The sequence below is a fragment of the Prionailurus bengalensis genome, chromosome A3, assembly GCF_016509475.1.
Source record: "Prionailurus bengalensis isolate Pbe53 chromosome A3, Fcat_Pben_1.1_paternal_pri, whole genome shotgun sequence".
Taxonomy (NCBI): Eukaryota; Metazoa; Chordata; class Mammalia; order Carnivora; family Felidae; genus Prionailurus; species Prionailurus bengalensis.
Genome location: NC_057354.1, coordinates 114763017 through 114780137, shown reverse-complemented (window position 1 = coordinate 114780137; position 17121 = coordinate 114763017). Strand labels below are relative to the sequence as shown.

Sequence of the window (17121 nt, the reverse complement as noted above, 5' to 3'; positions counted from 1 at the left end):
CTAAGGGTTCCTGAGATATTCCTGCGTACTGCAAGATAAACAACAATTTTGGCATCAAGGTGTCTTGCAGTCATGGTAGGAAGGCTTTTGGAACTCCTAGTCCATGAGATCATTTCAGTATATATCTCTGGGCAACACACTGTTTCCTGCACCTCAAGGTACATAAGGCGATCCTAAATTCAATCAAAGGATATTTTTAAATCAAATTAAATTCTTCTGAATCTTCCAACTGTGCCTGCCTATATGTCATATAGATTAAAATCATTAAGATTGATCAACAGTTGGTTTATGGGTCGATATTTATTCTTTAACAACATCATTCTATTTAATCTACATCAATATACAAATGAGCAATCTGTTAAAAGTAATCTGTTAAAACTCAGGTTCTGAGTTGGTTTTTGTTTGTTTTTAAGGCTCCCCTTACAGAATTTATGCCTATGAAGATAAAATCTAAGAAAAGCTGGCCCCAGAGAGCTAAATTTTATAAAAGTTAAATAACTTTTTTTAGGGACACCTGGCTGGCTCAGTCGGTAGAGCATGCAACTCTTAATCTCAGGGTTGTAAGTTCTAGCCCCATTTTGGGTGTAGAGAATACTTAAAAATAAACCTTAAGAAAAAAAAAAGAATGTTTTTTTAATAGACTTCAAAGTAGAGATCTAAAAATTTTAAGTTTTCTAATTACTAGATAAGCATGTTCTTAACAAAGATGATTTTGTGTCTCTACATAAACAACAAAATATTTGTTGCTGCTTTTCTACCTCAAAAAAAAAAAAAACTACTTTGGGTGTCTGGGTGATGCAGTTAGTTAAGCATCCAACTCATGATTTCAGCTCAGGTCATGATCTCACGGTTCATGAGATCGAGTCTCTCACTGGGCTCTGCACTGGCCATGAGGAGTCTGCTTGGGATTCTCTCTCTCCTTCTCTTTGCCCCTCTCCCACTTGCACTCTTTATCTCTCTCTCTCTCTCTCAAAAATGAACAAATAAACTTAAAAAAAGACACTTCTGGAAAGGAAAAGCATTACTTCTGGAAGCCATATAATAAGATAAACTTGAATATATTTAAAGTTTTCATATTAACAAAATGGAAATTGCATTATATATGCATAAAAATAACTACAAAGTCACTATATAACAGAAACATTCACACCAAAGCCAAAACTATTTTCAAATATCCATTTTAAAACCTAAGGTAACCTGGGAATCTTTTCCAAATCAATTTATTTGTAACTTAGACTCAAAAATTTCATTTCCCAGTCTATTGCCAATTTCAACTTAAAGCTAATAATAAAAAGGAAACAATTCTAGCTACACTTTCATGAATAACTAGCCTCAACTTAATTGTATGTTCATTTAGCACAGCTTCCACATTTAGAACAAGTTTTAACTAGGAAGGTAGCATAAAATACTTAAATACCAGCAAAGTAATTAGAATGACAATAGGACCTATGTCTTGAGTTACTATAAAGACATGATTATTAATCCATTCTTACCCAATCGAGAATTATGCAAACTTCCCCCCCCCCCCATCCCTGCATCAATTTTTCTTTCTCTACTGGATCATTTCATCTACATCATAAACACTTTAATATCTCCCATCTTAAATAAAAATTTTCACCTGACAACATACTCCCATTCCCTCATTTCTTTGATTTATAAAAAAGCCTGTTAAAAAAAAAAGCAAAAAAAACCATCCTCACTCATTTCCCTCTCCAATTCTTTCTTGAACCCAGTGCAATCGTGCTTTCATCCCTACCAGTCCACAGAAATCGTATGTATCAAGGCCACCAGTGATCTCCATATTGCCAAATCCAATTATCAATTCTTAGCCCTCATCTTATTTGACCTATTGGCACAGAATTTGACACTGCTGATCATTTTCTCCTCTCAGACACATTTTTCATCCTTTTTTGCCTCCTACAGACACCACTCACCCCTGGTTTTCCTACTTCCCCACTGGTCTTCCTTCAGTACCTCCTTTGCAAATGCTCACCTTCATTCAGATCTCTAAATGAAATTAGTTTGCCTAAGGGCTTAAGTCTTTGAACCTCTTCTCTGTATTTTACTTGCTACACAACCACAGGCTGTTTAGACTTTAAGTGTGACATATGTATCAACACAGCCTTGGCCCTTCTTCTCTGTACTCCAGATTCATATTTTTAGCTGCCCATTTGAAATCTCCACTTACAGACACCTAACAGGCGTCTCAAAACATTAACATGGTCAAAATACAATCCTAGATTCTACAAAACACTTTATTTTTTTTTAATATATGAAATTTATTGTCAAATTGGTTTCCATACAACACCCAGTGCTCATGCCAAAAGATGCCCTCTTCAATGACCATCACCTATCCTCCCCTCCCTCCCACCTCCCATCAACCCTCAGTTTGTTCTCAGTTTTTAAGAGTCTCTTATGCTTTGGCTCTCTCCCTCTCTAACCTCTTTTTTTTTTTCTTCCCCTCCCCCATGGACTTCTCTTAAGTTTCTCAGGATCCACATAAGAGTGAAAACATCATATGGTATCTGTCTTTCTCTGTATGGCTTATTTCACTTAGCATCACACTCTCCAGTTCCATCCACGTTGCTACAAAGGGCCACATTTCATTCTTTCTCATTGCCATGTAGTATTCCATTGTGTATGTAAACCACAATTTCTTTATCCATTCATCAGTTGATGGGACATTTAGGCTTTTTCTACAATTTGGCTATTGTTGAGAGTGCTGCTATAAACATTGGGGTACAAGTGCCCCTATGCATCAGTACTCCTGTATCCCTTGGGTAAATTCCTACCAGTGCTACTGCTGGGTCATAGGGTAGGTCTATTTTTAATTTTTTGAGGAACCTCCACACTGTTTTCCAGAGTGGCTGTACCAGTTTGCATGCCCACCAACAGTGCAAGAGGGTTCCCCTTTCTTCACATCCTCTCCAGCATCTATAGTCTCCTGATTTGTTCATGTTAGCCACTCTGACTGGCGTGAGGTGATATCTGAGTGTGGTTTTGATTTGTATTTCCCTGATTAGGAGCGACGTTGAGCATCTTTTCATGTGCCTGTTGGCCATCTGGATGTCTTCTTTAGAGAAGTGTCTATTCATGTTTTCTGCCCATTTCTTCACTGGATTATTTGGTTTTTGGGTGTGGAGTTTGGTGAGCTCTTTATAGATTTTGGATACTAGCCCTTTGTCTGATATGTCATTTGCAAATATCTTTTCCCTTTCCATTGGTTGCCTTTTAGTTTTGTTGATTGTTTCCTTTGCAGTGCAGAAGCTTTTTATCTTCATGAGGTCCCAATAGTTCATTTTTGCTTTTAATTCCCTTGCCTTTGGGGATGTGTCAAGTAAGAAATTGCTGCGGCTGAAGTCAGAGAGGTCTTTTCCTGCTTTCTCCTCTAGTGTTTTGATGGTTTCCTGTCTCACATTCAGGTCCTTTATCCATTTTGAGTTTATTTTTGTGAATGGTGTAAGAAAGTGGTCTAGTTTCATTCTTCTGCATGTTGCTGTCCAGCTCTCCCAGCACCATTTGTTAAAGAGACTGTCTTTTTTCCATTGGATATTCTTTCCTGCTTTGTCAAAGATTAGTTGGTCATACTTTTGTGGGTCTAGTTCTGGGGTTTCTATTCTATTCCATTGATCTATGTGTCTGTTTTTGTGCCATCTACAAAACACTTTAAAATCTACTTCCCACCTCTACCTCTGTTTGCCCCTTACAGTATAAAATCAATTCCATGTTTGCAGTTTCACAGGCCAAAACTTAAGAGTCATCCTTGACTCTTCTTCTACTCTGCTGGTCCTACCTTCGAAATATATCTGGAAGACACTGCTTCTCGCCACATCCACCACTAGCCCCCTGTCAAAGCCACTATGTCATCTCTTTCCTGTGCTATTATAATAAGCCTCCGAAACTGGACTCCCTGTTTCCACAAAACTAAACATCCATACAATAGCAAGAGTAATCCTTTTCAAATCTAAGTCAGGTCACGTCATTTCTCAAAATTTTTCACGACTTGCCATATCACTTAGAATAAAACATAAAGTTTTCATAACAGCCTAGAAAGCCTCCTTACAATGTAGCCCCTGGTGCCTGTCTCATCCACTACTGTTCCCCTTGTACATGCCACTCCAACTACACCTTCCTCCATGCTTTTCCTCAAAATATACTAAGCATATCCTGCTCCAGAGCCTTTGCACTCACTGTTCCTCAACCGGAAAACCCTTTCCCTGGATATCTGCATAACTTCTCTCTCGCATTATTTAGGCTCAAGTGTTAGTTACCTTATTGGGGAGACCTTTTCTTACTATTCTATATAAACTAGCACCTCCAAACTCATATTGTCACACTCTTGATCCTCTGATCAGCTTTATTATTCTTAGCACCCATTAGCATCTGATACAGAATATACAGGCATTTTATTGTGCTTTGCTGTATTGCGCTTCACAGATACTGCTTTTTTTTTTTTTAAGTAAACTATAAAGTCTGTGGCAACCCTGCATCAAGCAAGTTGATCGGCACCATTTTAGCAACAACATTTGCTCACTTCATGACTGTGTGTCACATTTTGGTAATTCTTGCAATCCAAGCTTTTTTATTGTTATTACAAGGTTATCTGTGATCAGTGATTATAACTCACTGAATGGTAAACATTTTTTAGTAGTATTTGTTCTTTTTTTTTTAAGTTTATTTATTTATTTGGGGGGGGGGGGGCAGGGAGGGAGGGCAGAGAGAGACAAAGGCAGAATCCCAAGCAGGCTCTGCACTGCGAGCATAGAGCCCAATGTGGGGCTCAAACTCACAAACCATGAGATCATGACCTGAGCCAAAATCAAGAGTCGGATGCTTAACTGACTGAGCCACCCAGGCGCCCCTAGAATGTTTTCTAGTTAAGGTATGTACACTGTTTTCTTAGACATAATGCTATTGTACACTCAAAAGAATACAGTGTAAACATAACTTTTATATGCACCGGGAAACAAATAAATTCATTGGTCTCATTTTATTGCGATATTCGTTTAATTGCAGTGGTCTGGAACCAAACCCACAATATCTCTGATGTATGCATGTAATTATTTATTGTCTGCTTTTCCCAAGTACTCAAAGGTAAGCACCATGAAAGTAATGTGAGTTTATTCATAATGCAACTCTTGGGGGGTAGTCGAAAATGGCAGCACAGGAAGATCCTGAACTCACTTCCCACGGACACACCAAATCTACAGCTACATATGGAACAATTCCCTCTGAAAAAGATCTGAAAACTAACTGAATAGTTCCTTCACAACAAATGGTAAAAGGGCCACATTAAGATGGGGAGGAGAGACAGGACAGTCTCATCAAAACCCGACCCCTAGCATAGGGACCCACAATCAGGAGGACTCTCACAAATCCAGAGTTTCTCCCTGAGAACTGAAGGGTTTGTGCCCCACATTAGGTACCCCAATCCTTGGGAAGCGTAACAGTGAGACAAACCCCAAAAACATCGGGCTTTGAAAAACAACAGGGCTCATATCCAGGAGACCCTGAAGGGCTGTAGAAACTGAGATACTTCTCTTATGGGCTCACATGCAGACTCAGTAGCTCTGGAAATTGGCACAGAAACAGCAGTTTGCAAAGTGCCTAGACTGTAGTGAAGAAGATTCACTGGCTAATCTTAAAGTGTCTACCAGAGGGGCAGGAGTCTGTTGGAACTCTCTCCAAGAACAGAGGCACAAGGCCATTTTTGTACTCTCTCTCTACCTTGATAGCACCAGCAGGGTGACCCAGCATCGTGCTTTCCTATGGCCCTGTAAAAAGCTGATGTGTACACATCAGCCATGCACTCTCCCGTGGCCTTGCTAAAGCCGGCAGGCACACGCAGTCTACACAGGGGACACTCCTTGATCGATCACCTGCTTCCTGTGGCCAAGGCGGCTTGCGTTTCTGGGTCCATTGGGCTATAACAATTGGAAAGACAGTTCTGGACAGGCTACCTCCAGGGCACCAAGCAGACAACAGTCTGAAACATATCCTAGTCTTTCTGTGAAACAAGCCTATTTACTTGTCCCAGAGGTTCAGCCCGAGGGGCAGCATTCACGTTGGCCACACAACCAGAGGCTACGGAGGTGCTTTCAAGGAAAGTAGGCCAGCGGACACCATCTTCACACTCTCCTTAAGCCTCACTACAGTTCCCCAGTACCTCCCAGAAAGGAGCGTGTACACTCATCTGAAGCCCTGATTTTTGCCACTGTCACCCAGGGAACACCTTTAGGTCACCTGGTCTGGAGGCCAACAGGGTTTACAGTCTCCAGGACTATGTATGCATACTTTAAAAGCTGCTGCCTGAGGGTCTGGCTTCTAATCAGACTGAAACTAAGGGCTGAGTGAGATCTTTCAGAACACTGACAAGTCGTGGCACACTCTCAACAACTGGGACTTATCAAGAATAAATCAGGCTGCTCAGACATTCACAAAAGTTTCAGAGACAGCCAAGAGCTAGGGTAAGGTTGAAAGATAAGGTTCATCTCTTACACAAGGCCACTCTTTCAAGACTGGGAGAGAGGGGTACTGCACCTCATACATAGAAACAAACACAGAGAGTCAAGCAAATTAAGGAAACAGAGGAATATGCCCCAAACAAAAGATTAAGATAAAATCTCTCCAAAAATCTTAACGAAACAAAAAACAGCACTAAGAACACCTGGCATTTAGCCAGATACATATTTGTTTAAGTTATTAGTTTAAGTTATGCTAAAAGTTTATAAAGATTAACTGATTTAATCATCAAAAACCCGGGGCGCCTGGGTGGCGCAGTCGGTTAAGCGTCCAACTTCAGCCAGGTCACGATCTCGCGGTCTGGGAGTTCGAGCCCCGCGTCGGGCTCTGGGCTGATGGCTCAGAGCCTGGAGCCAGTTTCTGATTCTGTGTCTCCCTCTCTCTCTGCCCCTCGCCCGTTCATGCTCTGTCTCTCTCTGTCCCAAAAATAAATAAACGTTGAAAAAAAAATCATCAAAAACCCTATGGAGGTACTATTAATATTTCAATTTTACCAATGAGACAAAGGCACAAGAGATTTAGTAACTTGTATGTCACATTCCTTGTAAGTGGTACAGTCAGCCTCCTATATCTATTAAATGAGATCAAGTTAGATCATACAAATGGAGCATTTAACAAAATGTTTGGCACATTAAATACCTAGTATTTATGGAGTACTTATTTTTTTTTTTTTTTTCAACGTTTATTTATTTTTTGGGACAGAGAGAGACAGAGCATGAACGGGGGAGGGGCAGAGAGAGAAGGAGACACAGAATCGGAAACAGGCTCCAGGCTCTGAGCCATCAGCCCAGAGCCTGACGCGGGGCTCGAACTCACAGACCGCGAGATCGTGACCTGGCTGAAGTCGGACGCTTAACCGACTGCGCCACCCAGGCGCCCCTGGAGTACTTATTACATGTGCCAGACATTAATGTAGACTCTTTATGTGTATTTACTGATTTCTCATATTGTTTAATAAGTAGATGCTATATTATTATTTTCACTATTTTTTATTTATCGGGGCACCAAACCTAATGCAACAGAAGTTATAGAAAAGACACTGCTGTGAAAGAAATGGGAGAAACACTAACCTTTACTCTTCTCAGGAAACAGTTAACATGTGCTTAAAAAAATGTGTTTTGAAAGTTACACTGGAAACCAAATCAAAATGAACTGAATTCCTATCACATACAGACACTCTGTTAACTGTTTATTTGTTAGCTTGTAGTTCCAAAAAGCCTTCTGAGATTCAAAGACAAAATAGTCACAGATTTTCTGTCAATAAAAAAAAAAAAAAAAAAAAACAAAAAAAAAACAAAAAAACCCTCCCACAGGTTTGTTTGCTACTCCATACTGCATGATATTCTGTTTAACGCACCTTTTTAAAAAAAATTTTTTTTTCAACGTTTATTTATTTTTGGGACAGAGAGAGACAGAGCATGAACGGGGGAGGGGCAGAGAGAGAGGGAGACACAGAATCGGAAACAGGCTCCAGGTTCTGAGCCATCGGCCCAGAGCCCGACGCGGGGCTCGAACACACGGACCGCGAGATCGTGACCTGGCTGAAGTCGGACGCTTAACCGACTGCGCCACCCAGGCGCCCCGTAACGCACCTTTTTTAATATAAGGAAAAAGTTGGCTGAATGAAAGTAGATCTTTTTCATATTTAAAACCGAGATTACTCATTTACATCAATCTGAAATCACCAAGTTTATGTAATGCAAATAACCCTCAGCTTTAAGTCAGTTTTATTACCAAAAATAAACTTTAAAATTACTGCACCTGAGAAAATAGCTAATTCCTTTATCCTTGAGTTAAAGTGGAAGCCAAAGGAATCATGAAAATGGCTAAATATAATTTCTTCAGCTCAACATAGCATTTATTTTTTAATTTTTTAAAAATTTAGCTCAATTTGTAGTTACTCATTCTATATTAATAATTAACATATGAAACATGTAAAGATGTCTTTAAGGTAAAGAACCTTAAAACTTACGGTGCAATAATGGCTCTAGCAGGTCTTTTTGTAGACTGTACTTGTGAGAGCCAACCTTCTAGCTGTGCGTTCAGCTGCGGTCCTATAAAAAGAGAAAGAGGGAAACTGGAGTCAGCAGAGAAATGTACTATATATAACTATATGTGACACAAAGCCCTCACTGAACCTATTTAGGACTAAAATAGCTTAATGGGCAGTGGGATCATTAGCTTGGATGATAATGTTTGAAAGTTAACCAACTACTAAGCAAGCCATAGATAAGATCATGTACTGATTAAACAATATTTGCTTTTATCCATTTACTTATTTATATCCGTCTTCATTCCAGAACTATTCAATCTACAATTTGAGGCACTGTTTAAACAAAACAAGAAACAAAAGACTGTTGGCAAATGAAAAGAAAATACCCAAGTGATTGTTTTCAGAGTGCCAAAACTTGGTTAAGTCACTAAAATCACATCCATGGAGTGATCACTCCCACACCTAATACCTTTCCCTCCTACCCATTCCAGCCCCTACTCCGCTGACCACATTAATAACCGATGACTATGCCATGTCAAAAATCTCAATTTCAGTTGCCTGGGTGACTCAGTTGATTGAGCATCCAACTCTTGATTTCAGCTCAGGTCATGATCTCATGGTTTGTAAGTTCAAGCCCCATGGCAGGCTCTGCACTGTCAGTGAGAAGCCTGCATGGGACTCTCTCTCTCTCCCTGTCTCTCTGCCCCTCCCCCATCTGTACTCATGCTCTCTCTCTCTCTCTCTCTCTCAAAAATAAGCATTTAAAAAAATTTTTAAGTAAAAAACAAAATAAAATACATTTTTTAAAAATCTCAATTTCAGGGTGCCTGGGTGGTTCAGTTGGTTAAGCGTCCAACTTTGGCTCAGGTCATGATCTCGTGGTTCATGAGTTCGAGCCCCGCATGGGGCTCTGTGCTGACAACTCAGAGCCTGGAGCCTGCTTCAGCTTCTGTGTCTCCCTTCCTCCCTCTCTCTCTCTCTCTCTCTCTCTCTCTCCTCTCTCTCTCTCTCCCTCTGCCCCTCCCCTGCTCATACTCTGTGTATGTCTCTCTCTCAAAAATTTAAAAAAAAATTTTTTTTATTAAAAAATCTCAATTTCAAACATCCCACTCTCCTCACATCCTATCTTTCCAGTTCACTTCTAGAAATCTGTTCGTTCCCAACAGATATGGAGTTACTTTTCCCACTATCCTTCCTCTCCTTTCTTCTTCACCTCTTAACCCAGCCTGAGACTTGATGATCCATCACTACAATCATTTCCTTGCCTTTGCCCTCAGTCTTGTACCTCTCTTCCTCCATCACAGTAAAGTCATAGTTAAAACCATCTTTCCACTTGACACAGTACCTTCACCTATATAGCTGAATGAGATAACAAAGAAATACAACCAAATGAACTTTGAAATTATGCCCATAAACTTCAGCAGACCCTTAGGAAAGCTCAGAAAACATATTACATTAACTTAGAGAATTTGCTCTCTCAGCCTTAAGACAATCACTTCATAGAGCTTTCCATTTTATCTTGAACTCTCATCCCCCTCTCACTCCCAGATGATCATGCTTTTCAATTTGTCAAAGAAAATCAGAAGATGGCCAACCATCCTGGTTTACCCAGGACTTCCCCAGTTTTAGCAATGCAAGTTCTGCATCTTGGGAAACCTCTTAGTCTCAAGCAAACTTGGACATTAGTCACCCTAAATTCAGAAAAGAACTCCTTCCCCTTTCGACCACTTATTCTGCTTTCTCTCCTGTGTCAACAAATGGTCCTTACTCCTATCAAAAGCCAACAAATTACTTCTGCACTGGGTACCATTGTTTTTCTTCTCAAGGATGCTGCTCTTTTGTAACTATCCCAGTCTTCCTACACTAACTTGGTCCCTTTTTACTAGATCATTACCATTAACATGCAAATATATAAAATAAGCGGACTGATTTCCCCCCAACTACCACTCATTTCTCTGGCCCCCTTTTTCTCTTTTTTTTAAGCTTTTGATCATAACATATTTAAACATTACAAGAGAATCTAGATAATAATAAAACAAACACCCATGTAACCACTGTCCAAATATAACATTCTTATTTGCTTAAGATCTTCCTTTATTAAAAAATAAAATATTACAGACACAGCAGAAAAAATTGCTGAGCCCATTATATATTTCCCTCCTTAGAGGTAACCACTTCCTGATTTTGGTGTTTTTCATTGCATTACAGTTTTACTAATATATATACCTATAAAACTATGCATTTCTCTGCACAGCTATTGTTCTACATGTTTTAAAATATTAAATAAATATATTGCGCATATTCTTTTATAATTTGAGTTAGTCACTCAACATTGTAAGTTATTCATGTTGATTTTGTAGCTCTAATTCACTCACTCTCAATACTGTTAGTATTGTGTGAACATACCAAAATTTACCTATTCATTCTCTTCACAGACATTTGGTTGTTTCCACAGCTTCACTGTTAATACTCAATGTTACAAGTCTCTTATAAACATGTATTAAGAGTTTCTCTGGGATTTAACTAAAAACAAAAGTACTGGATCATAGAGTAGGCACATCTTCAACTCTACCAGAACGTTGCAAACTAAATTGCCCACTAAAGTGGCCAGATCAATTTACCCATCAGTGTAAGGGCATAAAAAATGAGAGCTTTAACTCTCCCTGTTAAAACTAAAGTGTAAGGGCATAAAAAATGAGAGCTTTAACTCTCCCTGTTAAAACTAAGGGAAGAGAGGGACACCTGGCTGGCTCAGTCAGTGGAACATGTGACTTTTGATCTCGGGGTCGTGAGTTGGAGCCCCACGTTAGGTGTGGAGCCTGCTTATAATATAATATAATATAATATAATATAATATAATATAATATATAATATAATATAATATAATACAATACAATACAATACAATACAATACAATATAATACAATATGGGTCATCTGGTTAAGCATCCAACTCTTGCTTTCTGTTCAGGTCATGATATCACAGTGTATAAGTTAGAACCCCGCATCAGGCTCCACACTGTTAGAGTGCTTGGAATTCCTGCTTGGAATTCTCTCTCTTCCCTCTCTCTGCCCCTTCCCCACATTTGCATGCTCTCTCTCAAAACAAATAAATAAGCTTTAAAAATAAATTAACTACATAAAATCAAACAGGGAAGAGATACCCCACACATTTTTCTTAGAGCACTTTCTCTAGAAAGCTTGTAATTGTAAATTCTTTCTTTATCCCTTTGAAATATATGTATATGTAAATCATTTTAAAAGCTAAATAAACTTCTATCCCCTCCACCCACCCCAGCTGGGGCTCAGTCAGTAGATCATGAGACTTTTGACCTCAGGGTCATGAGTTCAAGCTCCATGTTGGATGTAGAACTTACTTTTTAAAAAATGAAATAAGTAAATAACTATGTAATGAAAAAACAAACAAATAAATAAATAAGCAAGATTCTAACCAGCACCCCAGGACTATCTTAAGGGCCTAATAACCACTTCTTTGTAATGTTATTTGCACCAAAGGAGAGAGCACCGTCTTTCTGCCAGTTTCTGTGGGAAGACATGAGCACTAAGTAGCCAGCCACCTACCTCCAAGTTGCAAAAGATTCAAGTTTATTTTTAGCCAATTAACAAATACATATGGTCACCCCAATTACCAAGAGATTTAGGATAAGCCACATGTGAGAAATGCTGCTATCAAGTTCTCTTACTTGAGCACTACTTACAATTTATCTTGACAGCATGTATGTAATGAGTTGTATCTGCTTGGCTATAGAAAAGCGTGAGCTCTCCTTAGATCTTTGCACTCTTTTAGAAGATTGCCTGTAATGTGCTTCACATTCTGGCTCAATGCTTACTCAAGAAAAAAAAAATTTCTTTCTCTTCTACCTCTGAAGAGAGGTTTTTCTGAAATAGAGGCTTTGGCTTAAATTATATTTCTCCAACATCAGGAATGCTCAACAGTTTGCATTTCTCTTCATCCTTACAAATATATGATACTGTCAAAATTTTTAACTTTTTGGCAAATTATGGGTATATAATAGTATCCCTTTATTAAATCTTATTTGTATTTCCCTGATATCCACTCAGACTAAACATCTACTGATTTGGATATCCCTCTGTATATATATTTAGGACTATACACATCAAAAAGTTTATAATGAACAGCCCCATTAGTAAAATACCAAAGTTGAAAAAAGTTCTGATTTCAGCAAATATTGTGGTTTGTTTTAAAATTTTAACTTTTTAAAAGTTTATTTATTTATTTTGAGAGAGTGAGAGCAAGTGGGGAAGAGACAGAGACAGGGGGAGAGAAAGAGAATCCCAAGCAGGCTCTGCACTGTCAGTGCAGAGCCCAAAGCAGGGCTTGAACTCACAAACCATGAGATCATGACCCGAGCCAAAGACACATGCTTAACCGACTGAGCCTCCCAGGCACCCCTAAAAACTTAAATTTAAGGACAATTACCCCCCCAAAAAATATATTACATAATCTCATTAACTGAAGGAAAAATAGTTCAGATTTTCAAAGTAAATTTTTAGCTACCTAACAAATTTCATACTAACTTAAAAAATAGTGCTCTAGGGGCGCCTGGGTGGCGCAGTCGGTTAAGCGTCCGACTTCAGCCAGGTCACGATCTCGCGGTCCGTGAGTTCGAGCCCCGCGTCGGGCTCTGGGCTGATGGCTCAAAGCCTGGAGCCTGTTTCCGATTCTGTGTCTCCCTCTCTCTCTGCCCCTCCCCCGTTCATGCTCTGTCTCTCTCTGTCCCAAAAATAAATAAACATTGAAAAATAAAAAATAAAAAAAAAAATAAAAAATAAAAAATAAATAGTGCTCTAAATATTTCCACATTATAGAAAGTTTATAAAACAGAAAATGAATAATGGATAAAAGCAAAGAACATATTATCTCCCAATTTAGGCACTCTACTGCCATCAACTTCACTGATTTTAAGCTCTAAATCAAGCTCTCTTAGCAGTCTTTTTATTAAAAGACCAATTTCCTCAGAAGGATCCTAAGGTAAAAGCTAAACTCCAAATTTCTTAACTATCTTTGAATAAGATAACTGAGCATATCTATTTATTACATATGGTTGCTTAATTGTTGATCTATAAAGTGTCAAGTAAAAAAATGAATTCTTCCAGAGAGGCTAACTGATACTTGGCCATAAGGTATCCTTACTTAATACAAGATGATGATGAACTATTGCTTTATTTTTCAAATACCACTGGATTTGAAGGCACACTAATGAGTAGGAAAATCAAAAGTACTATTAAATCCTAGTAAAACTATTTAATGGCTGTGTGATCTTGCCCTGAAAGGGATAAATGGGTATTTACTTCTTAGGATAAGATACTAAAAGTAGGCTCCCAAAGGATCAATGCTCAGGTATTTCCTTAGAAACAGACAATAAATAATGGGCTGTATTTACTATAATGTAACTTATTAACACTTCTGTTTTTATCCTTCTTGAGTTAAACAAGTTCACAAGCAAGTTTATTCTCATGGTGACAAAACTAAAGAGATACAACACACACACACACACACACACACACACACACACACACACACACAAAACCAATCCTGCTCTTCCTATGCAACTGACACAATTCTAAGATATGTAATTGAGTAAGCCAAATTGGGTTTCTATACTTTTCTATCTGTTTGGCCTGCTGAAGAATAAGATATTTTTCTTTGCAAATAAAAACTTTCAGTGGTCTCCTACTCTGAACAAAACTCATGTGTTCTGTAAGCTCTTCTCTTTTTCTACTGAATAAATTAACACATCAGAGGGTTCGTTATGACCAATAATGTTCTAACGTCACAAATAACTTTGCCGTCATTTATTAATTGAATAAATATTTATGGAACACCTATTTATGTGCCAAGAAGTGAAATGGATGATGCAGTTACAGCATTAAAAGGACAGATGCGATGCCTGCCTCCATGGAGCCTCTGTTGGTGTCTTAAATCCGAAGAATGGCTCAAAGACAAAAACTTCAGACACCAGGACAATCTAGTAAAGGAGACACTTTTGGTTAAAAGAAGAGACTTCTAGAGTTGCTCAAAGTATCTCATATATATCAAGAATGACCAACTGCCACAATTTTTCTACCATTAATTTTTAAGTGGTACCTGCCCATTGACACAGTAAACTTAATTCCACAGGACTGGTTAAGGCAAAGTAACACGAGACAAAGCAGAAGCAAAAAATACAAATCCAAACACAAGTATGCTGTCAGATTTTGTTAGCAATCATTCTGTGAAACCTCTTCAAAGTAAAAAACTAATCTGTGATCAAAAATCTACAAATAATAAGAATTTATGCTAGACTTTTTATAACAGTGGCTGCTGGATCTCTGAGTTTCAAAGGCCAATAAAATTTCAAAAAAAAAAATGGGGGTAACCAACACACTAATTTTTATTTTAGCAAGAAAGGACACTTAAAACATATCAGCCATTTATCTACGATCACCATGACTTCATAAAATAAATAACACCAAAAAGTAAGATGAGTACAAAGTAAGATAATCTCAGTCCTTTAAACTGAATAAATTAACCACATTTCGTTGAATGTGTTAAAGAAAGAGAATCCCAGTGTTAAAGTGCATCATTTAAAATAGAGACTTTGGCTTAAATTGCATTTCTCCAACATCAGCAAAGCTCAACAATTTGCATTTCTCTTCATCCTTACAAATATATGATACTGTCAAAATTTTTAACTTTTTAACTTAACCCAGTATTAAAGTGCATCAGTGTTAAAGTGCACCATTATGTACCACTAAGAAAGACAAAAATACTCCCAATTAGACTAGGACACATGGCGTCTTATCACTTAGAATTTATTTACTAAGAAAGCTTTTTAAAACTTACCGAGATATGAATTATCAGAAACATTCATGTTTATATTTTAAAAAGCAAAATAGGAGCACCTGGTGGCTCAGTCAGCTGGACATCAGACTCTTGATTTGGGCCTCCATGCAGTCAGTACAGAGCCCGAAGGGGGGGTCTAGATCTCACAAACCCATGAGATAATGACTTGAGCCAAAATCAAGAGTTGGTCACTCAACCCACTGAGCCACCCAAGCACCCCTCAAAATATTCTTAACGTCTTCAAATTCACAATCTGATATCTAAATTGCTTTTTAACTCACAGTCACTGGTAATCTTTGTTTTTCCATAAAATCATCCTCTGTACCATTTATGGAATTAGTGATGCAATATTTATTTTTTTATCTTTTTTTTTTTTTTAAGAGAGAGCAAGCATGAACAGGGGAAAGAAGCAGGGAGAGAGAGGGAGGGGGGAGGGAAGGAGGGGAAGAGAGAGGGAGAGAGAGAATGAATCTCAAGAAGGCTCCATGCTCAGCTCTGAGCCCGACATGGGGCTCGATCCCACAGCCCTTGAATCAAGACCTGAGCCAAAATCAAGAGTCCAAAGCTCAACCAACTGAGCCACCCAGGTGCCTTAAAATATTTCTTGTAAAAGCGTTCTTCTATTGTCTCTGGGACTCGTGTCCAAAAAACTGACACAAACTGTCCAAGTTCCCATGCCATACATTTCTTGATCTTATGAAAAGTGTCACCAGAAAACGTAACTAACGAAAGGTTTCAGAAGACAACCCAGGAATGGTAATCTCTTCCACAAATGGTCCTTACATGCTATGTTAACTAAAACATCAAGGGGTCACAGGTGTCCAGTCATAGAAGCAGAATGAATTCTTGAGTTCACATATATGTAGACAGTGGCAACTATTTCACAACCAACAATAATGTCAAGGTGCCATTGATTATAAAACATATCAATTTCAGAAATGTTAAAATGTGGGAATATATACATCTTAAAATTGATGAAATACAGTAGGCACTATAAAAACTACACTCACTACAATGTTCTGATTTTTTCCTTTTATCAGTGCAGAACAGCAAAAATTATATTCATCAAAGACCAACATTTGGGACCACTGCTTCTCACTACAATGAAAAGTGTTTTGAGAAGCCTTACCAACTATAATAATCTCATTTAATTTTAAGTAAACTTTCAGCAGTTCTCCCTAAATCCTTTCTCTCATTATTGATGCTGTATTGTAACCACATACCTAAAATTTATTCTTATGCTATTTATAAAACTTAGTATCTTATTTTTAGATACATCTAAAGAGATACTATTTGTTTTTATGTATCTATGATAGGACTAATCACATAGAAAATAATATGCTCTTGGGACCACAGGCATTGCCACACTGAATCTAACCTAAAACTATCCAGAGCATTACTATATCAACCCAAAAGAAACCTTTGCTGTGAAGAACAATGATTATTCTCTTTAATAAAAACCTTAAAGTTTAGGCCAAATCCAAATATCTTGGATTCCTTATTATCCACCAATTTATTTAAACATTTTAAGAATTTACTCACATTTTTAAAACTCTGTAATTCAGAATACAATTGCATTAGAGCAATTAATCATTCAAATAAATGTTTAGTGTGTACCAACCAACTCTTCTATTTGGCCAACCGGAAATTATGTCCCACTCTTCTACCCACTCATATACAGTTTCTCACAATTTTCACAGTTAATACCAATTCCATTGGCATTTCATATCTAAAAAGGT

General features: G+C 38.1%; 1 protein-coding gene across 3 annotated transcripts in view; it reads right to left on the bottom strand.

The window, feature by feature from the left end:
* MEMO1 (mediator of cell motility 1) overlaps positions 1-17121 on the bottom strand; it is a 124954-nt gene that overhangs the window by 56595 nt on the left and 51238 nt on the right. For all 3 annotated transcript variants that reach the window (XM_043604202.1, XM_043604200.1, XM_043604201.1), the window contains one exon: positions 8495-8576. In XM_043604202.1, the coding sequence (XP_043460137.1) occupies positions 8495-8576 (82 nt within the window). Of the gene's footprint in view, positions 1-8494; positions 8577-17121 lie in introns of those variants that run through there.